Source organism: Scyliorhinus torazame, chromosome 9 (genome assembly GCF_047496885.1).
Source record: "Scyliorhinus torazame isolate Kashiwa2021f chromosome 9, sScyTor2.1, whole genome shotgun sequence".
Taxonomy (NCBI): Eukaryota; Metazoa; Chordata; class Chondrichthyes; order Carcharhiniformes; family Scyliorhinidae; genus Scyliorhinus; species Scyliorhinus torazame.
In genome coordinates, this window is record NC_092715.1 from 120,346,454 (window position 1) to 120,373,432 (window position 26,979).

Below are 26,979 nucleotides of genomic sequence, written 5' to 3' on the forward strand. Positions count from 1 at the left end.
CATTTCAACTCTTTTCTTCCTGAATTTAGTCATGAGCACATATTCCTTGCCAAATCAAAACCAGAGTTAAAGCTCACTCATCGTCAAATCTCCCAGCTATTCACTCTGTGTAATCAAAGTCTTTCTCTGTTCAGTTCAAGATTTATGGCTTCCCATTTTCTCTCTCATTCTAATTCAAGTTTTAGCACTACTCTTTCTTTTCTTTGTTTCCTCTCTTACGTATCTGGCACTGAAATTAATTTACTACGCTACTCATATGATTGACAAAACTTTTTTTTAGCTTGACTACTCGTGTTCTCACTACAAAGTTGCAGCATGGAACCGCTGGCTTCACCAGTTGCTCGAATTTTTAAGATACTTCAACTTCCAGAGTAATTTGAGGTAGACGGGATACTTTTCAGGTCCAAAAGTGTGGCTGCCCCAATCAAATCATTGCTTTCTGTGTATCATGCATACACATGTATGGATAGAAAGCTGCCACTTTTGGACCTGAATGCTTTGGATGCTGCCATAAAGTGAAAAATACATTCTTCCCACCATTCAAATGAGTAATGTGGCATATGAATTTCAGTGCTGCGATGATATGAGATACGTTGGCCTTCCATCCCAACGATTGGTGCAGATCATGTCAAACAGCATACCCTTTAGCTGATCACAACAGGCAGGGTACTCACTGGCGTCACAGTGGTTAGCACTGCTGCCTCACAGCTCCAGGGGCCCAGGTTAAATTCCGGTCTTGGGTGACTGTGTGGAGTTTGTGTTTGATCCCCATGTCTGCATGAGTTTCCTTCTAGGTGCTCCAGTTGCCACCCACAGTCCAAAGATGTGCAGGTTAGGTAGATTGGCCATGCTAAATTGTCCCTTCATGTCCAAAGGTTAGGTGGGGCTGCTGGAGTATGGGCCTAAATAGGGTGCTCCTTCAGAGGATCGGTGCAGACTCGATGGGTCGAATGGCCTTCTGTATTGTAGGAATTCTATGACTGTACTTAACCAACCCATGCTTTCAAAACTCAAAGCATCTAACATCATATGTGATTCCATGATTTGGCAGGGTGTGCTAAGAATTACACTAACAGCCAATTTAAGATTATCAGACAGGCTCGCACTGTAGTTCACTGATGGTTGCTGGAAGCTACATATATTCACATGTAGGGACCTGTTCGCTGCAGGCCATAGGATATGTTCAGTCATTGTGCCTTTTCTGAATAAACAAAAGCATGGGGGACTGGTGCATTCACCATGGCAACATCACAGCCAATCAGGGCCAACTTATGACGCAATCAGCATGCCTTTTTCATGCAGCATAAATGTTGTTCCCGTTAAAATTAAGCATTCTTGTGGCTGTCTTGATGAATGAAAGACAATAAGCTTCGAAGGCAAAAAGAGAAAATGCTGCCAAATGTCAGCAGGTCTGATAGCATCTGTGGAGAGATAACAGAGCTAATGTTTCAAGTCTGGATGACTCTTTGTCATGTCCCTTTTTTCACCAATTACAAAATTATGTTTGATAGTAGTCCAGACTAAGTATTTAACCAGTATTTTTAAAAAAATTACACTGTGTCCATAATACATTGATTATAATTGTCTCTTCAGTACTACAAGCTCAACTGCTAGTAGCTGTGATACAGAATTTACAAAAGAAGATGAACAGAGATTAAAGGATTATGTTCAGCAGCTTAAGAATGACAGAGCAGCAGTCAAGCTAACTATGTTAGAGCTGGAAAGTATTCATATTGATCCACTGAGTTATGATGTTAAACCTCGGGGAGATAGTCAACGACTTGATTTGGAGAATGCAGTTCTAATGCAGGAACTCATGGCTATGAAGGTGAGTGAAGAATCACTGACTTTTAGCCTTGTAACAACTTATTTTACAAAATCTACTGAAATATTAACTGCATTTAAAAACCATTGCCTAAAGTTAACTCCGGCTAATATGAAACAAAAATAGAAGGTGCTGAAGTACTCAACAGATCAGATAGCAAATTTATCATTACAGCCTATTTTTAAAAATGTTTTGAATCAGAATCATGTCAAACTTGAAGCTAACAATTTATGCATTTATCTTAAATATTACAATCCATATTTGTTTTCCTAATACCTTACATTTGATTTTAGTAAAGTGGTGGGCTTCATTCTTGCTGTGTGATACCAATAAACAATGGATACTTTGATTAAATAGTGATATAAAGAAATAACTGAAAATGCCCAACGCTCACAAAGTTCTGCCACATCTTGAAAGGGAAACAATAGATTAATGCAGGTGTAGATGATTTGTCATAACTGGAAACTGTGATTTATAGGACCTAACAATATGAAGAGGAGAGAATAAGTAAACATTAATCTGGAAAGCTAACTGCTATCACAAAGAAACAATTGCTTGATTTAATAACTTGCGAGGCTGAAAAAGTACCAGTAAAGCAAAAAGGTTGAAACAGCTGTAAGATATGAATTACATTTGTCAAATCCTTTAACATATTTCCAGTGCAATCTTTATTTTGAAATGCAGTGACATTTGTATGCAAATCCCATTTTTTATACAGCTAGATCCTTAAGCAACAATCAGATGATGACAAGCTGATCAGTTTTTGGTTTTAGTTGAGATGGTTGAGATAGGATAGTTGACCTGGAGAATATTTGTTGGTTTAACTACTTTAGTGGTTCAAGTAGAAATATTTTAATGTGAGGAAGGCAATTAAGTCGAAAATTGCAAGCCAAAGTGAGCTCAGGATCATGTTTTGTACAGACCAGAGATGCAGGCCACAGTTGTCAACCAGTCTAAATTTGACCACTTTAAGCTGGGATACAGTATGCTCAATTGGAAGAAAATTTCTACCCGCACAGGTTTTGAATTTTGCTGTGTCTAGATGCTGAGTAAAAAGAAACCAGTCTATTTTCATCTTTGTTTCAACTGAAGTATTTTATTTTGCTGCATCCCTGCTGTAGTTACCTTTTGTGTAACTGCTCTGCTCCCTGGCCCCATACTGTACTTGCCGGCAAACTACATTAGTCTCCTCCTCATGTTAATTTTGAGCAGTGCAATGTGAAAGCCACTGGTCTGTTGAATAAAAACAGCAAATGCTGGAAATACTCAGAAGGTCTGCCAGTATCTTTGAAAAGAGAGTTAACGTTTTGAGTCAAATATGACTTTTCTTCAGAAATATGTACCACAATGCTATGGTCGAGTTTTGATCCCATGCGAAATGTCACTGGAAGGCATTAGAATTCTGTGGATCAACAGCTCAAATTACCATCTTTTTGCATGGGGAGCCAAGGTATTAATGAGGTCAAAGGCCCTTTATTAGTGGCTGTAATCTACACCAGACAAGTTTGATATATTGATTTATAGCCAAAGCTTGAATATTTTTGACATATATTTGACTCAAGCTTTTTATGATCTGAAACATATTTCTGTTTGAAGGAGGAAATGGCGGAACTCAAAGCTCAGCTTTATTTGATGGAAAAGGAGAAGAAAGCACTTGAATTGAAGCTGAGCACTCGTGAAGCCCAGGAACAAGCTTACTTAGTACATATTGAACACCTGAAATCGGAAGTAGAAGAACAAAAGGAGCAACGTATGCAATCTCTCAGCTCAACCAGCAGTGGAGGAAAGGATAAACAAGTTAAAGTAAATAACACCATTAGTCTAGTTGATAAAAGCTGTGTAAAAATCCTGATAATATAACATTGCTGTTTAGAAAACTGGAAAAATGCTGCTGATTCTCAACCTGCTGATATCAACTACAGTATTTTCTTCTAATTCGCTTCTTGTCTCTGAATCATTTGTTCTGTTTTCTACTGGCACTTATTAACTTTCTATTTTTAACTTTATTTTCACCGTCTCACTTGTACCAACTCAGAAGAAAAGGTGCAGAGAAACATCACAAGATTACAAATAATTGCTGTGGTATAATATTTATTTGAGATTTTACTGGAAGGCCTCAACAGATAAGTGGAGATTGTTCAAGGATCAGCTACTGCGTGTTCTTGATAAGTATGTACCGGTCAGGCAGGGAGGAAGGTGCCGAGCGAGGGAACCGTGGTTTACCAAAGAAGTGGAATCTCTTGTTAAGAGGAAGAAGGAGGCCTATGTGAAGATGAGGTGTGAAGTTTCAGTTGGGGTGATGGATAGTTACAAGGTAGCGAGGAAGGATCAAAAGAGAGAGCTAAGACGAGCAAGGAGGGGACATGAGAAGTATTTGGCAGGAAGGATCAAGGAAAACCCAAAAGCTTTCTCTCGGTATGTCAGGAATAAGCGAATGACTCGGGAAAGAGTAGGACCAGTCAAGGACAGGGATGGGAAGTTGTGTGTAGAGTCTGAAGAGATAGGCGAGATACTAAATGAATATTTTTCGTCAGTATTCACTCAGGAAAAAGACAATGTTGTGGAGGAGAATGCTGAGCTCCAGGTAAGTAGATTAGATGGCATTGAGGTACGTAGGGAAGAGGTGTTGGCAATTCTGGACAGGCTGAAAATAGATAAGTCCCCGGGACCTGATGGGATTTATCCTAGGATTCTCTGGGAGGCCAGGGAAGAGATTGCTGGACCATTGGCTTTGATTTTTATGTCATCATTGGCTACAGGAATAGTGCCAGAGGACTGGAGGATAGCAAATGTGGTCCCTTTGTTCAAAAAGGGGAGCAGAGACAACCCCGGCAACTATAGACCGGTGAGCCTCACGTCTGTAGTGGGTAAAGTCTTGGAGGGGATTATAAGAGACAAGATTTATAATCATCTAGATAGGAATAATATGATCAGGGATAGTCAGCATGGCTTTGTGAAGGGTAGGTCATGCCTCACAAACCTTATCGAGTTCTTTGAGAAGGTGACTGAACAGGTAGACGAGGGTAGAGCAGTTGATGTGGTGTATATGGATTTCAGCAAAGCATTTGATAAGGTTCCCCACGGTAGGCTATTGCAGAAAATACGGAGGCTGGGGATTGAGGGTGATTTAGAGATGTGGATCAGAAATTGGCTAGCTGAAAGAAGACAGAGGGTGGTGGTTGATGGGAAATGTTCAGAATGGAGTTCAGTCACAAGTGGAGTACCACAAGGATCTGTTCTGGGGCCGTTGCTGTTTGTCATTTTTATCAATGACCTAGAGGAAGGCGCAGAAGGGTGGGTGAGTAAATTTGCAGACGATACTAAAGTCGGTGGTGTTGTCGATAGTGTGGAAGGATGTAGCAGGTTACAGAGGGATATAGATAAGCTGCAGAGCTGGGCTGAGAGGTGGCAAATGGAGTTTAATGTAGAGAAGTGTGAGGTGATTCACTTTGGAAGGAATAACAGGTATGCGGAATATTTGGCTAATGGTAAAGTACTTGAAAGTGTGGATGAGCAGAGGGATCTCGGTGTCCATGTACATAGATCCCTGAAAGTTGCCACCCAGGTTGATAGGGTGGTGAAGAAGGCCTATGGAGTGTTGGCCTTTATTGGTAGAGGGATTGAGTTCCGGAGTCAGGAGGTCATGTTGCAGCTGTACAGAACTCTGGTACGGCCGCATTTGGAGTATTGCGTACAGTTCTGGTCACCGCATTATAGGAAGGACGTGGAGGCTTTGGAGTGGGTGCAGAGGAGATTTACCAGGATGTTGCCTGGTATGGAGGGAAAATCTTATGAGGAAAGGTTGATGGACTTGAGGTTGTTTTCGTTGGAGAGAAGAAGGTTAAGAGGAGACTTAATAGAGGCATACAAAATGATCAGGGGGTTGGATAGGGTGGACAGTGAGAGCCTTCTCCCGCGGATGGAAATGGCTGGCACGAGGGGACATAACTTTAAACTGAGGGGTAATAGATATAGGACAGAGGTCAGAGGTAGGTTCTTTACGCAAAGAGTAGTGAGGCCGTGGAATGCCCTACCTGCTACAGTAGTGAACTCGCCAACATTGAGGGCATTTAAAAGGTTATTGGATAAACATATGGATGATAATGGTATAGTGTAGGTTAGATGGCTTTTGTTTCGGTGCAACATCGTGGGCCGAAGGGCCTGTACTGCGCTGTATTGTTCTATGTTCTATATATGTACTTCTAGAACAATCAACTGCATTCCTTCAAGATCAACTGCTTTGATCTTGCATACCCATACTCTCTACATTGTCAAGATTTTCTTTTCCTTTGTGCGCTTCTGAAAACTTTTCTCACTTTCATCACCTATTCTTTCTCACAAATCTCACAAACTCTCCTTTCACTTATCAACTCAATTTCCACTTTAAACCACTTAAAACTGGGCTGAATTTATGCTCCCCCTGCACTCCCCATAGGCTGGAGGATGGATGGACTGGTGTTGAAAATTAGTTCCTCAGCTCCATCCTGCCTCCAGGCCATTTTTGGGGAGGTGCCATTGGGGTTGGCAGGGCTAATTCCCTGCATGTCGCAAGCACCTATTCAGTCTCATTAAGGACTTAATTGAGACCAATCAGAGGAGATCGACTGGGATTTTCCTGGCACCCTTCAGTTTTCCATACTTTTGGGACCAGTTTAGGGCAGGATGGCATGCCAGTGCTCCGGGCATGCCGCGAGGCCCCACCTGCATGCAACAATGCAGCAGAAGGCAAAAGCCACCCTGTAGGAATCCGCCCCCCACAGGAACCCCCTGTCTAAAGGGAGCCTCCTCAGACCACAACCCCCCCCCCCCCCCCCCCCCCCCCCCACAGAAATGAGACCCCTGTCTGGAAGCTAGAGCGTAGTCCAGGTAGAGGCAGTGAGAAGAATTACAGCTATTAACACTTACCTTGCAGCACAAGGTGTCGATTCCTGGAAGGAGAACGGGTGTGACCTGCATCTGGTTCCCGCAGATCCATTAGCTGCAAGCCATTCATAGCTTTCTAGTAGTGATCTGTGATTGACCGCTTCCAGAAACCATCTGCAGCTTTGATTCATTCATCTCTCATCACGGTTCGGCAGCCTAAGTGGTGAAACACCAATGCTTGTAAACATTGACCATATAGAAGAGATGGAAGTGAGTTCCAGGCACTAAGTGTATTCCAATCACTGAACTTACATCCCTTTGGGGTCTGAGTAGGGGCTGGGTGGGGGGAGCGGTTCCTCCATTACAGGGGTCCCTCCATTACAGGGGTCCCCGTTGAGGGCCCTCTCATTACAGGGGTGACCTGTTGGGGGGTCCCTGTTGGGGCACGGGGTCTCCCCATTACAGGGGTCCTTGTTTGGGGGGGTCCACCCTTTACAGGGGTCCCCCTATTACCAGGGCCTCTGGGGGAGTGGGGGTTGTTGCGGGCATGGGGGGAGGCTCTGGTAGAGGAGGTGTGGGAAGGCAGTGCATTGTTGGGGGGGGGGCGGTGGCATGGCCCTCAGATAGTCCATAGTCAGATAGCATGGCCCTTGTGTGGTGGACCTTGCGCTGGGCCAAGGACCCACCATGAATCCACCATGCCAGGTGGGTCCTGAGAGCACAAGTGATCTGCTCCCACGTGGTTCCTGGCCGGATAATCAAGGGAGGCCGGACCAAAAGGGCACTGTGCCTGCTAAATAGACGCAAATTGATAATTAAGAGCCATTTGCATTTATTTACATGTTCCTCATTTCCCTGCATTCAGGGGGTAAGATCATTGCGATTGGGTTGGTGCCTAGCACCAATCCTGACCACGATCCCGATTTTCTCCTGACGCCTTATCCTCCGTCCTATCGGGGAACACTTTCCGGGCATCTTGAATGGAGAAACCCACCCACTGTTTGTCAGTACATGGCACTCAAATAATTGGGGATTGGAAGTGAAATTTATATGAAGTCTCAAGAAAGTTCTCTGTTTGAACTGGGTCATGCCTCTTCGAATCTCTGCACTCTACCAATGTAATCCGAAGTCTACTGAGTCCATTCATGCATGCATTGTGGCTGTTGCTCTGTAAGAACCCATTACTTACTTACATGCACCTTTTTCTATATTATCCCCTTTTTTTGTCACCCAGTCATACTCCCTTTCATTTCTCCTGATTACTTTGCCTCCCCTCCTTTCCAATCATTAGCACTGAATTTGCTTCCAGAAAGCCAGTTCATTCACAACCAATTCCTTTTCCATTCATGACTTTATTGTTCTGATGGAAACTGGCTCCTGGGTGACAAGAACATGACCTTTATTGAAACATTCCACACTTCCTCTGCTTTGTGCTGTCTTCCCTCGCCTGAACTGCCATTGTGGTGGTGTGTTCACCATCACAAAAATCACACCCTAGTCTCTCTTCCTACTCCACTTGTCCTCTCACCACTAACTTTTTCCTCCTTTTTACCTCGCCACTAAAATCGTTGTTTCCCTCCCCAACCCCATTCTGAGTTTTTTCCCCCCAAGATATTTTCCCTCGTTTCCTCCCCCAGCCTCAGCAGAGTGACTGTGATTTCAAGCTTCATCTGTCATGTGCCTTTTCTTCACTGAATTCACTGACCACTTACCTTGCGTGCCAACTGCTGAAGCCCTGGTAACTCTCCCTCCAACCTATATTCATGATCACCTCTTTGACTTTGCCATTTTTCTGCATTTCCACTCCTATAATGTCCTAGTCAGAGACAAGACCATTTCTGATGAAATGTATCTCCCTACCACCTTCCAACTCACTTTAAGTCCATTGCTAGAAAAACACGTTCCCAAGTCACAACTCTAATTACTACATCATAACTACATGGCCTTTATGCTTCATTCACCCCAGTGCTTCTGCAGCTGTTGATCTATCAAACCGTCTGTCTACCTTAGATGTCCTTGTCCCAAGGAAATCTTTACTCTCCCATCTGTGGATTTCACGTTTGGCCCCACTCTTTGCATGCTCAAATAAGGGACACAGACTTAAACATATATGATGCACAGCTGGTTTAACCATCCATCACCAGATCTGGCTAGACCATATCAAGCACTATTGGGCCATACTCTATTCTGCCAGAACTACTTCAGGATTATTCAGGAAAGCATAGATAATTTCTGGCTTTTCTTCAGTATCAACCAGCTCCTTAAGTTCCTTCTTAATGCATCCTTCAGCCTTGCCTCCAATAATAAGTGCAATTTGCTTGTGGATGTTTTAATCACTTAAGATTGAGACCATCCATTTATCCGTTCCTGCTGATTCTTCCTTTCCCTTGTCCACTAAGCTAAACATCACTAAGTCTTCCCCCATCATAACTCTGGTAGCTATGTCTTTAGTTTCTCTCATCTGCCCGTGTCTCCTCTCTGATCTATGATAATGACCTCCCTTAACCTGACTTTTTAAAAGAATATTTTAATTTAAGTTTTCCATTTTAACAAATAACGCAACAAAACCACAGGAATGGTACAGCACAGCAGAAATTTCTCAACATACATAGATGCAGAGGACAGAAGAATAGTAATACAATTGGCCCGATACATTCCTCAACCGAGGAAACCCCATCATCGAGGCGAAGAAGAATACCCCGTCCCCCTCCCTCCCTGATATAAGGGAAACCCCCCTGAAACCTGATAGACAACAATAGGCTGCCCACTCAATTAAAGAGAACAAATCCCCATAAGGGAGGAGCGCCTGCAATTGCAAGGAGGATACTAAGGGACGGAGCAGCACTGCCGCGACAAAAATAAAAACACTGCCTTCAGGAAGTCACCAGAAAAGACCACATAAAGGAGGGTGCCTATCTTCCCCATTAAGCCTACCCTTAGGGGCTGGTTTAGCACACTGGGCTAAATAGCTGGCTTTTAAAGCAGGCCAAGGCAGGCCAGCAGCACGGTTCAATTCCCGTACCAGCCTCCCCGAACAGGTGCCAGAATGTGGCGACTAGGGGCTTTTCACAGTAACTTCATTGAAGCCTACTTGTGGCAATAAGCGATTTTCATTTCATTTCAAACTGAAGAAGGGCTGCAAAAACGCAGGTGCACAGCATACAGACTCTCAGCTCCAACAAATCGCGCAAAGACTAACCGACCATACCCAACCGTGTGCCACCATTCATTTCCTTGCGCTCCCAACAACTCCGGAGATGCCAACCATAAAAAAGGATCGCAAGGAACCCAGTTCTCTCTCGGATGCATGATCTGGCCGGGCTTTCATAAGAGATAAAACATGGATTCTCAAGACTCTAAGTAACATAAATGCAAAATAAAAACCTGATACACTGAGCTCTAACTGGGGGATTTTCTCAATCCCAAATGTGGACTTATCCAACCCTCCCAACCGGCCACCCACCACCCAGCCATAGCTCTACTCATCTTCCCTATAAACGAGGTAGGGATGCAAAAAATGCATTCCCCCTCACAAATGCAAGGATTATAGTGCATTAAAAAAATATATGAAAAAGACAAGAATATGCACAAACCACATGTCACATTACCAAATCTCTGTGGTTTTTTGCGAAAAGAGGATAACAGGCGACCTTTGCCCTAGCTCATATATCGCGCGGTCTTGTCAGGAAAAAACGTGAAATCAACAGCATAATTGTGCGGAAATAATGTCCAGAATTATTGATGAACTGCAGGATGATAGCACAATCCATGTTGCTTGGAAATGCCAAAGCCATGATGGGATCAGCGAGCAGCATTCAGGATCCCTCCATAGCACCATTGAATGAAGCGCCTTCACCTCTGCCTTGCCTTCGCCCCAATGATCAGGCAGCAAGGAACCTCGGCCCCTGCTGAGGGGATCACTCTGCGCGACCAGTCGCCTCCAACCCCTCACGACGAGCATCGAGGACAGGACAACAGATGTCCAGTGATCTGGATCGCCGACCAACCCCAGGCCTCAATGACTGGATACAATGTGCTCCCTCGGACCTGAAACACCAAGCCTTCAAATCAAGATTGCGAAAGCATGGCAGCCAACTCTCAGAATTGGTCAGGAATTCCTCACAAGGGACCAGGCACACAAACACTCATCGTCTGGCCCCCCTTCTTCCGAGTCAGTCAAGATAGAGGGCATACCATGGAGCAGGATTTCCAAGGACCAAAGGCAAGCCCTCACCAGGGAAATTGGTCTATCAAATAACAGGATTCTCTTCTCCACTTCTACCATTCTCCCGTGGATATTTCGCAGTTCATCAAAGTGAGCACCAAAAACCTGCACCAGGGAGCTGGGATCGTCGTCCAGAATATAATTCGCAATGGCAACCATCATCTTGATGTTGGCAGCACCACTGAGGCGTATGCCTGCTCACCAGCAAAACAGCCACTGCAAGCTGAGCCCAACCCAGCTGTATCCAACCACCCTAACCAAATGAGGATTTTTTTCAATTTAACTTGTCTCCTCATCACTAAAACCTAGCCAAGGTTTTTGTGCCCAAAATGTTGCTTGACTCAGGACAAAGCCTACATCATACCTTTTAGGCTGCTGTGCAGCTCATCTAAAAGGATCAGTAGGAACATAATTCTGAATTGACTCAGAAACAAAAGTTTTTTTTTATTACTGAAGGGAAGCCGAGAGTAGTAATCCTCAGGATTCAGGCTGTGGACCACTGCTGTTTTTGATATGCATTATTGCAGACTTGTCCAACCTTTTCTCACAGTGTCCACATTTCAGTTTTCGTCGTACTTAAGGGGCCAGTAGGCAAATTTCAGAAAGGTGAGGTTTAGTGCCTGGCCACGCACTTGCCCTCCCTTTTGCGTGCCTGGCTGTACACTCTCAACCTCTCCTTTCTTGCACCCGGCCACACGCACACCCTCCCATTATGTGCACCTGTCTCTACGTGCTTACTCCCGTCCCCACACGCTTGTAGCCCGACCCCCGGCTCGTTCCCCGTTCCCCATCCCCTCGGGCCCGTTCCCTGTCCCCCCCGCGCCTGTTCCCCGTCCCCCCCCGCGCCCGTTCCCCATCCCCTCGCTCCCCGTCCCCCATCCATCCGCGCTCCTTCCCCACCTTGGCGGCTCCCCCCCCCCGGTTCCTTCCCTGTCCTCCACTGCTTCGCCGCTCCTCGCCCGTTCCTTCCCTGCCCGCTCCACCCGGCAGCACCCATCGTATTTTGTAGGAAGAATGAAGGGAGGGAAAGAAATTTGGAATTTTAATTGGGTTGGGAACGGGGATGCTCAAACAGAAGGGTTTACGGTTGTTTGTGCAACAGCCTCAAAAGGTGGTAGTACAGGTTAGTAAAGCATATAGGATTGGGCAGCACGGTGGCGCAGTGGTTAGCACTGCTGTCTCATGGCGCCGAGGTCCCAGGTTCTATCCTGGCTCTGGGTCACTGTCCGTGTGGAGTTGACACATTCTCCCTGTGTTTGCGTGGGTTTCGCCCCCACAACCCAAAAGATGTGCAGGGTAGTTGGATTGGCCACGCTAAATTGCCCCTTAATTGGAAAAAATGAGTTGGGTACTCTAAATTTAAAAAAATATTAAAGCATATAAGATAGTGTTTATAAATAAAGGCATTGAGTACAAAAGCAAGGAAGATGTGCTGAACCTATATAACACCCGTTCAGTCCCAGCTGGAATATTGTGCCCAATTCTAGGTATTACATTTTAGGAAGGACATGAAGGCTTTAGAGAGTGCACAGAAAAGATTCCTAGAATGGTTCTAGGAATGAGAAATTACACCTGTGTGAACAGATTGGAGAAGTTGTGTTGTAAATTTGATGGAGTTGTTAAAGTCATCATTGTTTTAAAATGTCTGAATGATCAATAAAGAGAGGGGACAGGTGATTGGCAAAAGTGTTAGAGTCGACCTAAGAAAACTTTTCTGCGAAACCAGTGTTTTGGATTTGGAATGCACTACTTGACGTGGTGTTGAAGACATGGTGGTGACAAATTCAACAGAAGTTTTCAAAAGGGAATTGAATAACTACTTGGGGGAAAAAAGCGCAAGGGTATGGGAAAACAATAGTGAATGGGACTAATTGGATATTTCTTTGAATGAGCTGATGCAGACTCAATGAGTTGAATAAAGTCCTTTTGTTTGTTACTATTCTATGATATACTCTATCATAGCGGTTATCTATTTTCCACTTCCACTTCTGCCTATGTTAACGTAATATGCAGGTAGGAGGAAGTAATGTTTTCACCCTTTTTTGCCTGTAAACAATATTCCTCAAAAACAAATGGACATAGAAACTAGGAGCAGGAGTAGGCCATTCAGCCCTTCGAACCTGCTCAGTATGATCATGGCTGATCCTTTATCTCAATGCCATCTTCCTGCTTTCATCCCATACATCTTGATGCCGTTAGAATCTTAAAAAATTATGTACCTGTTTCTTGAATACACTCATTGATTTGGCATTGACAGCCTTCTGAGGTAGAGAATTCCACAGGTTCACGACCCTTTGAGTGAAGACATCTTTCCTCATCTCAGTCCTAAATGGTCTGTCTACCCTGTATCTTTTTTATTAAAAATGTATTTTTTTACAAACATGTATTAAAACCGGTCAAAGCGAATAAACACCCTGGGAAACATACTTCCCAACAATCAACTTTACAGTCTGTACAGATTTTCCCCCTTTTTCACCCCCTCCCCCGCGATGAACAGCCCCTCAAACACGGTCACGAACATCCCCCACCTTTCCTCAAACACCCCTGAAGAGCCCCTTAACTCATACTTTATCTTCTCTAATCGCAGGAAGTCATACAGGTCACCCAATCAAGCTGCTATCCCCGGTGGCGATGCCGACCGCCACTCCAGCACAATTCGCTGCTGTGCAATCAGAGAGGCGAAGGCCAAGACATCGGCCTTCCTCCTCTTCATGAGCTCTGGCTTCTCTGAAACCCCAAATCACCACCAAAGGGTCCGGGTCCAGCTCCTCCTCCACCATCATAGCCAAGACCGCAAACACTCCCGCCCAGAATCTTCTCAATTTTGCGCAACCCCAAAACGTGGGTGTGATTCTCTGGCCCCCGCCCACACCTCTCACACCCATCTGCTACCCCCTGAAAGAATCCACTCATTCTCGCTGAGTCATAAGAACCCTGTGCACCACCTTAAATTGTATCAGGCTCATCCTTGCGCAAGAGGAGGTCCCATTTACCCTCTGCAGTGCCTCACTCAATATTCCCCAATTGATCTCCCCTCCTAACTCCGCTTCCCATTTCTCCTTGATCTTCACCACCCGCTCGCCCCCCTGCTCCCCCAGCCGCTTGTACATATCCCCAATTCTTCCCTCCATTTCCATTGCTGCAGTCGCTCCAGCAGAGTGTATCCCGGCAACTTAGGGAACCCCCTCCAGACTTTTCGCGTAAAGTCCCTAACCTGCAGATACCTGAACTCACACCCCTCGGCAGATCTACCCTCTCCCTTAGCACCTCCAGACTGGCGAATCCTACCTCCAAATACAGATCCCTCGCCTTGACCAGCCCCACTTCCCTCCACCTCCTGTATATACTATCCATTCTCCCGGCTCAAACCCATGATTCTCGCACAGCGGCGTTAGCACTGACATCCCTTCCACCCTAAATTGCTTGCTCAACTGATTTCATATCTTCACCATGGACTGCACCACCGGCTCCCTGAATACCTACTCGGAGCCATAGGCAATACTGCCATCACCATAGCCCTCAAACTAGACCCCTTACAAGATTCTTCCTCCATCCTAACCTATTCTACCCCTTCTCCTTCCCACCACCGCCGCACCTTGTCCATATTCGCCGCCCTCGCTATCTGAATCCCCAGATACCTAAATCTATCCCTCGCTCTACCCTGTATCTTGAGATTGTGTCCCCTGGTTCTAGATTCCCCAACCAGGGAAAACATCCTCCCTGTATCTAGGCTGTCCAGCCCGGTTAGAATTTTATGTTTCAATCAGATCTCCTCTGATCCTTCTAAACTCTAGCAATACTGACCCAATCGAACCACTATCTCCTCATAGGACAGTCCCTCTGCTGCACACATTCTATAATGAGGTATGGCACTCTCTTGAATAGGGAGACCAAAACTGCATGCAATATTCCAGATGTGGTCTCACCAAGGCCCTGTATAACTGCAGTAAGGCGTTCCTACTTCTGGAACTCAAATTCTCTTGCAATAGAGGCCAACATTTGCCTTCCTAATTGCTTGCTGCTCCTGCCTCTCAACTTTCATTAACTGGTGTACAAGTACACCTAGATCCCTTTGTACATACTCACTTCCCAATATATCACCATTTAATTAATATTTTTCGTTTCTGTTTTTCACACGGAAGTGTATAACTTCACATGTGGGCAAGTTGTACTGTGTCTGCTATGTATTTGCCCACTCACTCAACGTACCTAAATTACCTTGCACCCTCCTCACTACCCACAATTCCGCACAGTTTTGTCTGGGGCTCGAGCACTGATCCCTGCGGTACCCCATTAGTCACTGCCTACCACTTGGACAAGCATTCCTACTCTCTGTTTCCTGTCTGTCAACTAATTTTCGATCCAAGCCAATACATTACCCCCTATCTCATGGGCTTTAATTTTGCCCACTATCCTCTCATCAGGGACCTTATCAAAAGCCTTCTGAAATACTTCAAATGTAGCACATTCACTGGTTTTCCCTTATCTATTCTACCAGTTACACCCTCAAAAAACCCTGGTGGATTTGTTAAGCATGATTTGTCTTTCATAAACCCATACTGGCTTTGTCCAATCCCATTCATGCATTTCAAATGGTCTGTATTCACATGTTTTATAATAGACTCTAGCATCTTGCTCACTACTAATGTCAGGCTAACTGGACAAATTTCAACAAAACATGGTACACTGATCAAGTGTGGCCTTGGGAGGAAATCATTTGTTTTTGGCGAAGATCCGGACCTAGAATTTCTTAAAGGGGAGAAAGACAAATTTTTAAGAATGCTGTTTTATTTAGAAGTTTATTTGTTTTAGAATATTGTGGGTTGTCTCAGTTGCTGTGGTGCAATTTGTCACAACTGTTGAAATGTGAGCAGATGTTTCAGAGCAGATTGCTGGATATGGATTCGCCTGAAGCCTCCTCAGTGAGATGGAAGCTCTTAATAAAATGATTTTTCTTCATCTTTGTAGCTACAGAGCATCAACCAGCCTGTGAAAATCTGAAGCTAATTGAACATGTAATTGATGTTATGATTTCACTCCAAAGAGTTATTATTTCTCATTTATGTTCTCGCTTCCTTTCTTTCCATCAGGAATGCAGTGATGGAGTAACACATCCTGTAGCACTAACTGAACTCAAAACGTACAGTGACAGTGAAATTGCAGTTGAGCTAACCAATGCATTGAGACGGTGAGTGGCGTTTTCATGAGATGAATCCCTGATTTCAGAAAAATTAAGTCATGTGTACTGTTGGTCCTTGTCATAAGATCATCCTGTCGCTGATGAAATACTTTGTCACCATTATTCTCAGGAAACATTTCAGGTGCGCACGCAAATATTTCCACACAATACACCAGAAAATTGGCAGTATTTAACTGGTAAAAATACGTTTTATCAAACAAGTTGAATTGTTAGAAACAGATCAAAGCAAAATATTGATTTGAAATAATATTTACAATTTTATTGTTATTTCCATTACATTTTTTTGTCTACGGAGAAGAAATCACTGCAGCATTTTTGCTCCTCCAAGTTGAGGTAATGTTCTCCAACAAACTCCTCCTGGAATTCTTTCCCACTTGCTTGAAACTGCATGAGAACTCCATTTAAAATATTTTTTAAAAAGGAAGCATCAAGTTGTGCAGCCTAACTGGCATAATGTGTCGGTGTCCAAACTTGTGTTCCCTTAGCTCAATTTGGCTGCAGTGCAGTTGGATTTTTTTTGGTGTGTTACCTCTGTTTTAGGGTACAAATTGTTGCTATTCTTAATATTGGGAAATAGAATGTATGCTTTCACCTCATGCCTTGAAAGGTATATTTGCTAAGCCTAGTAATATAATTTATTCTGCTGATTATGCCATATTACAAATGCAAATTAGGTTAATTAGAAAGACTTGGCCAATAACTCAATTGTTTGGAGAATACTGGCAGAAAATAGTCCAGTATTAAACATTATTACGATCCAGGACCAGTCCCCAATTTATATTAAGAAACCAGATGAAACCCCAACAATTTTCTTTCATTTGTAAAATTGTGCGGAACAGAATACTTCGCTCCAGGAATGATTCCACACGCACATAGGAATAAGATGAATTAAAACAAATTCTATTATTACAACAGTTTTAAAATATCTTAACATCTTGAAAGAAATAGCTTACACTTAACAGTTAAGCAATTGTTAACAATAAAATGAAACCTTGTTTACTACTAACTTATATCTTCTTTACCTCCTATTAAACAAAGCCCATCCCAGGTCAAAAGCCACTTATAAATTAAATTAGCGAACAAATAGATACTTGTAGAGAGATATCTTGGAAAGACTGCTTGAAGAGAGATATATTTTTGACTGGGTCAGACTATTGCTTAACCTCACAACATTTGGCAAATGCTGCTGTTCAGTTCACAGCTTCTGGCAGAACTGACACCAAAATTCACTGCCACAGACCTAGCCCCTCTCATTACCACATCAACTTTATCCTACTCAAATCTGATTATTTAAGTTTTAAACACTGTTTCTAATTATCTACTCCCCAGAAATCATAACAGAAACCCATTAACCTCTCCTTTTAAGCAAAAATAACGATGATCTCACGTTTGCAACATCTTAATTGCACCGTCTGTAACCACAGTGCTTGCCTGTCTTTTAAACCAGGATTTTTAAAAACATTACTGCACCAGATACATATAATCCAATATGTATATATTCATATATACATTCATCACAATATGGATTTGAATTTAACTAAATGGTACAATAATGCATTGTTAATTTTCTTAACAGAACTAGATTATGGTTTCAGTCTTCACATGTTGCTGTCTTTCTCAATAAATTTTCATTTGCTGTTGATGACTAGTTTTAAATTCTTAAAGCAGTTTTTAACTAATTTAAAATAGTCTGATGCCAGTCAGGTGTCAGTAATGCCAGATTGCAGTATTGCTTGTATCATTTTTCAAGGTCTATGTGCAGAGCCAGCAAATATTGAACTGTTCTTTAACTAAATAAGCAGTATGCAATATTTTAATTTCTGTTCATTTCTTATAGGTCAGTTTTTACGTATTGTTTTAGAGAATGGTGTTAATATACCAGTGATATCATGCCAATCCAGCTAATTACATGAATATTTAATACTCAATGTGGTTTAATGTTCCAAATGTAAGCTGGATTTGCATGATTGTTTTGAATGCTAAAGTAATTGAATTCAGCGAGTGTTCATGAGTTAGATTTGGTTGAGCCACATCCAATCTTATCACAGAAATTGACTTGCTTCTGATCTGAGAGTATGCATTGTTTATTTTTGTTTAAAACTATCACTAAAGTGCAAGGGGAAGAAAATATTGTATGGGCATGCAAGAAAGGAAAGGGGTAGATACTTTTCAGTTGCAAGCAATAAAGATTGCTTGAAGTAATAGAACTGTTTCATTCGAAGGGCATTTCATTCCATAGGAAATTTTGCAATTGTCTAGAAAGATTTCTCAGTGTGGTAGCGAGGGGGAATTGCCGCGAGCTTCCCAATGCTCAGCCCGGTGAGGCCAGAAACACTATTCAACATTAATTTGTCCACTTGAGGAGGCCCCACGGGCTTCTCGCCACAAATGAAGGCTCGCCATCCAATTCGCCGGGACCACGTTCGCCAGCCTACCCGCTAAGAAGGTCGAGCAGCATTTGAACAGCAGGCATGGCACCAAGATATCCGGCCCCAAGATTCGGGGATGCAGACCTGTGAAGGCTCCTCAATGAAGTGGAGGCCAGAAATGATGTCCTGTTCCCCGAGGGTCCCGGAGGGTGAACTACAGGGCAGCCAGTGCCACCTGGGACGAGGTGGCGGCGGCCGTGAACTCTGGGCGTGTGACCAGAAGGACGGGCCTTCAGTGTCGCAAGAAGGTCAATAACCCTCATGGCGCCCAGGAACCGGGATCGATCCCGACCCCCAATGCGGAGGTCGGCACACGCCACAGAGATGAAGATCCACTTGGCCCCACCTGGAGGACCTCTCATGCATGAGTTGTTATTGCTGTACTGACTGACCCATCCCTCCCACTGACCACATGTCCATTCTCCTGCATGTCCTCCAGCCGATGGCACCGGCCCATCTCAGGTGTGCCCCAGCCCTGCCTCCCACGAGACCACCTCGGAGAAGAGCTCCGAGGATGCCATGACACACCTCGGTGGTAAATGTTACGTTAGTGGTCAAGCTCCTGGAGCACCATCTGGTGAGCACCACACAGCTGTTGATATACATCAGGTAGAGGCAGGAACCCTCAGGTGAGACAGCAGTCGGAGATCTGCTGGATTCCAGGTCCCAGGCAGATATGAACCTATGGAACAGGGTTACCCAGAGCTGATGGAGATGTTAGGAAGTGTCCGGGACATTCAGAGGGAGATGTCAGTGACACTCCAGATCCAAAGCCATTTGGAGGAATCCCCAGAGCATACAGGTATAGGAGATGTCGGCGACAATACATGGCACCGAGGCCAACGCGGCTAGGGTGGCGACCGCAGTGGAGAGTCTGGTGCATGATGTCGGCACCATTAGTGGAGGTGCCCAAGGCGTGGCACAGCTGGTAACGGCCATGGCTGAGGGCCCCAGCAGAATGTCTGACTCGCTGAGGGATATGACCCAGTACCAGGCTGACCTTGTTGAGGTGCTGTGGGATATGTCCTGCTCTCAGATGGGAATGGCCGAGGCGCTGCGGAGCATAACCCAGTCGACTGAGGAGCATCGCCAAGGGCGGCAACGCGATAGTGCAGGCATTGGGGCGTCGCTAGGGCTGGCAGAGTCAGAAGATGCAGGACAGCTGGGGCTCGAACCAGCTGACCCTCCATCCCGAGGTGAACCCCGGGGCCCTGGGCACCGAGCGTGAGGAGAGGGCGCTGGGTGTCAACCCCGACCCGGGCCATGGAGTAGGGATGGTGGCCATCAGCTCCCCTGAGTTGTCCCCCTCTGATGTCAGCACATGGGACAGGGCGGCACGGCCATGCATGTGCCGTCGACAGGTGAGCTGGGGCCCTCTGGCCCAAGTGGACGCCCGCCAGGGGCATCGAAGGCCATGGGACGTAGTAAGCAGCTGGGTGCCTCCACCTCAGATGTGTATCCTGGCGACACATCTAGATGTCGCGGTAGAGCGAGGAAGGTTAAGCGTGTTGAGGATCACTGAGGGTACCAGGGGTGGGGGGTTGGGGTATAGGTACGGGTAAGGGGAGGGTTTAGGGAGGTGGTGGGGAGAGTGGGACATTGTTGGGCATATGTGACACATTAAAAATCCTTGACCACAAGCAGTATGATGCCTCTGTTACATTCTTCTGCAATGTGCCCGACCTCTGAACATTTGGCCCATCTCTCCAGGCATCTCCCCCTCTCTGGGCACGCTGCGTACAGGTGATGAGTGTGAGCGAGCACTCAGCAGACATGCAGGTGTCAGACTGGCATAGATTGAGGAGCACTGGTGCTCAGCCCTCTGCGGGTTATCAGCAGCCCCCCTGCACTCGACAGTGACCCGCTGACGATGTCAACAGTCTCAGCACCCTGGAGTGATGTTACACAGACCCTGGAGATGGGGATGGGGCGGGTGGGTAAAGTATCGATGACGGACTAGGCCACGTCCTATGTGAAGCGGGTGAGTATGAGGGCCTCCCTGGCCCTCAGGTGTGCCGGACCCTCGGCGCTGCCGCCTGTCCTACAGCCTCTGGCTGGTCCTCCGGTTCACCCCTGGGCACGTCCTCCAGCCCCTGCTGGTCCAGCACTTCATCATCATCATCATCCTCGTCATCCTTCTCCTCTTCAGAGGTGGGTACATGTTCCTCATCCCCAACCTCCAGCATGTTGCCCCGCTACTGTGCCAGGTTGTGGAGGACAAACAGACCACCACAAAGCGGGCGACCCTCCAGGCGGTGTACTGCAGGGCACCATCGGAGCGGTCGAGACATCGGAACCGCATTTTGAGCAGTCAATGTGAGCCCAGATAGCCACATAGGGCTCGTTGTATAGGATCACCGTTTCAGTATCCATACTAGGGTCATGAGCCAGGTCCTCAGCGAGTGCCCCTTATCCCCCACGAGTCAACCGGGGTGGTCCTCAAAGAGGCCGGGGATGACTGACTGCCCCAGGATGTAGCTGTCCTGCACACTCCCTGGGAAACTTGCGCACACGTGCATGATAGGGGCTGGTTTGGCACAGTGGGATAAACAGCTGGCTTGTAATGCAGAACAATGCCAGCAGCACGGGTTCAATTCCCGTACCAGCCTCCCCGAACAGGCGCCGGAATGTGGCGACTTGGGGCTTTTCACAGTAACTTCATTAAAGCCTACTTGTGACAATAAGCTGTTATTATTATTATTATTATTATTATTCATGTGGTGGCCATACATGAGCTGAATTTTCAGGGAATGGAACCCCTTCCTGTTAACGTATGGCACTCCCAGATGGCCCAGAGAGCGCAAGGCGACTGTGTGCAGTCTTAGCCCCTGGACCTGAGGCATTCCAGCAGTGGCGGAGATTCCTGCTGCCCAGACACCTTTTGGGGCTTTATCCATGTCAAAGTTAGTATCGTTTTCTGCACGGGGAAATGGCATCCCTGAACTGTCGGATGCACTTGTGGGCTGTGGCATACGTGATGCCACACAGGTCCCCGCTCACGCCCTGGGGTGATCTCGAAGTGTAAAAGGTCAGCACTGCAGTGACCTTGACGGCTACCAGGAGCAGGTGTCCTCCTCTTCCATGTGGTGCCACATCCACAAGGACATGATATAGATGCCGCACCGTCTCATTGTTAAGGCGGAGCCTCCTGCCGCACACGCTGTCTGTCATCTGTTCAAACGACCAGTGACGCCTGGACACCATGGGCCATTGAGTCCTCCTTCTCTGGGTCCCTCCCTGTCCTGATGGGTGGCCAAGTTCTCAAGGGATGGGGTCCGGCACATGGGCTGCTGCCTCGAGCATCTGCAGACGCTGCTGCTGTCGGCATCTGCCTGCCTGGCCTACCAGCAGCACCACTAGGGCCTGTTCTGTGGGGTCCAAAATACCGTCCATAGCGTTCAATATCTGTAAGGAATTGGGAGAGGGCGTATGACTGGCATACATTGGTGGCTCCCACACTGGGACCCACATTCTCCCATTGATTTCCCTCTCCCCTTCCCCCACGTATTCCCGGCTTCAGTGTGCCCCCCTCATCGGTCCCCAGATCCTGCACGCCAGACACCCCCACATAAGGTCATCTGGACCGGATGCTGGTCCTATCCCTGTTGCACTTGCACATCTCCGGCTGTAGACATATTCCTGGAGCTGTGTCCCATCCCCTGGGTGTTAGGATGTTGGCTGCTGTGTGTGGGTGTTGCTTCCTGCAGTGCCCAGGCACGGTAGTCAGGTATCGCAGTCTGATTGGGATGCTAGGTAGTAATTCCCACATGCTACATGGCCCGCCCACCCAGGGGAATCCACTTGGATTGTGTGGTGCTCATTTAACCACAATTGCCATCTCCCTATTAGCCATAGCCTTCAACCACATGGCCAGAAGCCTCGGCAATCGGTAGGGGTTATGGGTGGTCGGTGGGGCAGACGGGCAAGGACAAGGGTTGCCCCAGGAACGGGTGCACACGATCCAGGAGTTGGCATGAAGGTGCCACGCTCGGTTGCCTCCACCTTCGCATAGCGGCCACCCCTACGAAGGCTGCCCCCCCCCCAGCCGAGGATCCCCAGCATGCCCAGCGGCATGCCCAGCGTCCGCGGGCTCTTTGCCTTCACCTCCTTGGCTCTCCGCAGATGCCCTTCCGCCAGGAGTACTAATCAGCGCCAGTCTGACCACTTGCTGGGGAGTCCGCTGAATCACGTGAGGCCGTAGGATATAGGGTCGCTCCGATTAATTGTATGGAAATGGGGCTTCAGTGGTGATAATTAGATTCTCGCTACGCTAAGGCAGGATACCAATTTTGCCTATGGGAACGGGCTGTTTGCATTGCAAACATTTTGGCGCCTGGCGCGGTTCTGGTTTTCGGCCTCTGCCGCTATTCACTGGCCTCATTTTGCTTGAGCGAGAGCGCACCGAGGCCAGAGAATTGCGCCCACTGTCTCTGAGAAATGTTATGTTTGAAGTTATTGTTGGAAGTAGTAATGGAAAGGAATTTGATTCTGGAAAATACTAATAGAAATGAAAGTGGATAAACCACCATGCTCTGACCGTGCTATTTCAATTCTCAAATATATAAATTGTGCCAAGGACTGTTTGGTGCATAGGAAAGGGGTGAAGTATGGAGGAGACGGCCTACGGCTATACTCATCTGATCTCGGAAGCTAAACAGACTCCGGCCTGGTTAGTTCACGTGCGGCACAGTGGTTAGCACTGCCACCTCACAGCTCCAGGCCTCGGGTGACTGTCTATGTGGAGTTTCCACTTTCTCCCCGTGTCTACGTGGGTTTGTCCGGGTGCTCCGGATTCCTCCCACTGTCCAAAGATATGGAGGTTTGGCGGATTGGCCACACTAAATTGCCCTTTGCATCCAAAAAGGTTAGGTTGGTTACTGGCAGAGGGTGTTCTTTCAAGGGCCGGTGTAGACTCGATGGGCCGAATGGCCTCCTTCCGCACTGTAAAGTCTATGAGATTACCAATATAGTTAAGGGATTGAAATCAAATAAAAATAAATTAAATGATAATATCAAATTTGAGATGTTGGGGCATGTGGATTTAATGTAAGTCATGTAGGAAGGGTCAGGGACCAGCAGGATTCAATGTGGGATGTGATTCATACAGCATGGTTTTGGAGGAGCAGAAATTGATCGAGGCTGGCAGATGAAAATCAATGTCAAGTAAATAATACAATCGAGAACCATTGAGCATTCAGAGGGGAATTGAAAATGCAAATAAGAGAAGCCAAGAGATATTCTGAAGAGACTAGCAGATAACATAACCGTGGATCCAAAAATCTTCCATAGGCATATAAATGGGTTATAGGGTAATAAAGGGAGCAATGGGGCCCATTGGGGATTTACACATGGCTCAGATATTAAATGAGTACTTTGCATCTATCTTTACTGAGAAAGAAGATTCTGCATAGCTCATGGAAAGAGAGGAGGTTATTAAGACACTTGAAGGCCTTAAAATTGCAGAGAGGACATATTAGATGGGTTATCTGTACTCAAACGTTGATACAGCACGAGAACCAGATGTGATGCATCCAAGGATACTGAGGGAAGTGAGAGTGGAAATTTGCCAAGGCATTGACCCTAATTTTCCAATCTTCCTTAGACTTGGGTGGTACCCTTTTTCAAAAGAGGGTGCAAAGATGAGCCCAGCAACTACAGGCCAGTCAGATTAACTTCAGGTGGTGGGGAAGCTTCTAAAACGATAATTCGGGACAAACTTAATAGCCACTTCAGCAAATGCCGGATAATGAAATCCAGCACGGATTAGTTGAAGACAATATCATGTTCAATTAGTTTGAATTTTTTTGGCTAAGTACAGCTACAAAATTGACACCTACCAACAATGTGGAAAATTGCCTAGGTATGTCCTGCCCACAAAAAGCTGGATAAAGCAAACCTGGCATATTACTGCCTCATCGGTCTGCTCTCTATCATTAGCAAAGTGATGGAAGAGGTCATCAACAGCACTATCAAGTGGCACTTGTTCAACAATTACCTGCTCACTGCACTCAGTTTGGGTTCTACCAAGGCCACTCAGCACCTGACGTTAAGACAGCCTTGGTCCAAACATGGAGAAAAGAGCTGAACTCCAGAGGTGAGAATGTCTGCCCTTGACTTCAAGGCAGCATTTGATCAAGTGTGGCATAAAGGAGGCCTAGCAAAACTGAAGTCACTAAGAATCAAGGGGAAGACTCCACTGATGGAGTCATACCGAGGATGAAGGAAGATGGTTGTGGTTGTTGCAGATCAATCATCTCAATTCCAGGACATCATTGAAAGAGATCCTCAGAATAGTGTTCTAATTCATACCATCTTCAGCTGCTTCATCAGTGGCCTTTCTTCATCATAAGGTCAGAGGTGGGGATGTTTACTGATGATTGCACAATGATCAGCACTATTGGCAATAACTCAGATACTGAAGCATTCGATGTTCATATGTAGCAAGACCTAACCACATTCAGGCTTGAGCTAATAAGTGACGAGTAACATTCGTGCCACACAAGTGCCAGACAATGACTATCTATGTCATCTATCTGAGAGAATCTAAACATCTCTCTTTGACATTCAATGGCATTACACCCAATGAACCCCCCCCACACTCACACACACACACACACACACAATCGACATCCTGGAGGTGGGGTGGATACGATTGTCCAGAAACGGAATTACACCAGCCATGCAAAGCAGCAAGAGCACGTCAGAGGCCATGACTTCTACTGCACGTAACTCTCATCCTGACACCCCAAAGCTTGTTGACCATCTACACGTCAGGACCGTGATGGAATCCTGTGCACTTGCCTGGACGGGAATAGTTCTGTAAATACTTCAGGAGGCCAACACCATCCAGATCAAAGCAATCGTTTTATTGGTACCTCATCCACCACTGTAAATATTTGCTTGTGTATGTACACATCCAGGTCTCCCTGTTGCATCATGTACTGCAGCAACACACCAAGGCTTCTTTGGCATCTTCCAAACCTACAACCTCAACTATCTTAGAAGTACAAGGGCAGTAGACACATAGGAACACCTCTACCCGCAAGTTCCTTTCCACGTCACACACCATCCTGACTTGCAACTATATCACTGTTGCTTTATCAAAATCCTAGACCTTCCTAAGAGAACTGTGGGTGTACCTGTATCACAGGGACAGCAGCAGTTCAAAAACCCGGTTCTCCACCAACTTCTCAGGGACAATTAGCAATGGGCAGCTGGTCAAGCCAGCGTGCCCACATCCTGTGAACTAATATTTTTTTTAAAAAGCACGTTGTTCATCAACTTTTTCTCCTACCAGCCTTTGACTCCAATTTATTTGGTCTGGATCCATTGTTACCTTCTTGAAGTTGAGCTATCCAATAATTCCCACTCCTCAGCCCTTTTTCAATAGCCCTGAAACTTTTTTTCTTAAGCATTTATGCTATTTGCTTTCGAAAAGTATTGTTGAATTTGAGTCATAACTTTCTATGTAAAAGTAAGTTTCCTCATGTCAACTCAAGTACTTCTGCTAATTACCTTAAATCTGTTTCCTTTGATTGTTAATAATTCTGTTGCTGGAAACAGTTTCTTCTTTACTTAATCAAAACTCTTCAAGATTTTGACTACCTCCACCAAATTTGCCTTTAATTTTCTATGCTCTGGAGAGAAAAATCTAATGCTTCAACTGTCCACATAACTGAAGTCTTTCATCCCTGATACCATTAATCTGTTTTGTGCCCTCTCTGAAATGCTTTCTGAAATTGTGGTGCCCAAAATTGGTCACAATACTCTAGCTGCGGCCTACTCAATTCTTACAAAGATTTAGCATGACTTCCTTGTGTTTGTACTCTGCCCCTATTTTTAATGCCAAGGATGCCATATGCCTTTTTAACAGCTTTCTCAACTTATCTTTCAAAAACTTGTGTATGTACACCTCCAGGTCTCCCTGTTGCATCGTCTTGAAAATTATACCATTTTGTTGATATTGGCCCTCCTCATTCATCGTACCATAATGAATCACTTCACAGATCTCTGTGCAAGTTTTTATACCATTTCACCACTGTGTCTAAGTCCTCCTATAGGTTTGTTACTAACCTCGTCACTGTCAACCACATTGCCGAGTTTCATGTCATCTACTAATTTGGAAAATATCATAGAAACTTACGGTGCAGAAGGAGGTCATTCGGCCGATCGAGTCTGCACCGGCCATTTGATAAGAGCACTCTACCTAAGCCCACACCTCCACCCTATCCCTGTAACCCAGTAACCCCACCTAAACATTTTGGATACTGAGGGCAATTTAGCATGGCCAATCCGCCTAACCTGAACATCTTTGGACTGGGGAAGAAACCGGAGCACCCGGAGGAAACCTAGGCAGGCACGGGAAGAAAGTGCAAACCCTGCACAGACAGCGACACAAGCCGAGAATCGAACCTGGGACCCTGGAGCTGTGAAACAA

The 26,979-nt window shown here is 45.7% G+C and overlaps 1 protein-coding gene across 4 annotated transcripts in view; it reads left to right on the top strand.

The window, feature by feature from the left end:
- The window catches only part of mcc (MCC regulator of WNT signaling pathway), a 322,837-nt gene that overhangs the window by 272,789 nt on the left and 23,069 nt on the right, over window positions 1-26,979 (top strand). For all 4 annotated transcript variants that reach the window (XM_072516456.1, XM_072516457.1, XM_072516455.1 and 1 more), the window contains 3 exons: window positions 1,594-1,828; window positions 3,422-3,628; window positions 16,004-16,101. In XM_072516456.1, the coding sequence (XP_072372557.1) occupies window positions 1,594-1,828; window positions 3,422-3,628; window positions 16,004-16,101 (540 nt within the window). The remainder of the gene's footprint in view (window positions 1-1,593; window positions 1,829-3,421; window positions 3,629-16,003; window positions 16,102-26,979) is intronic.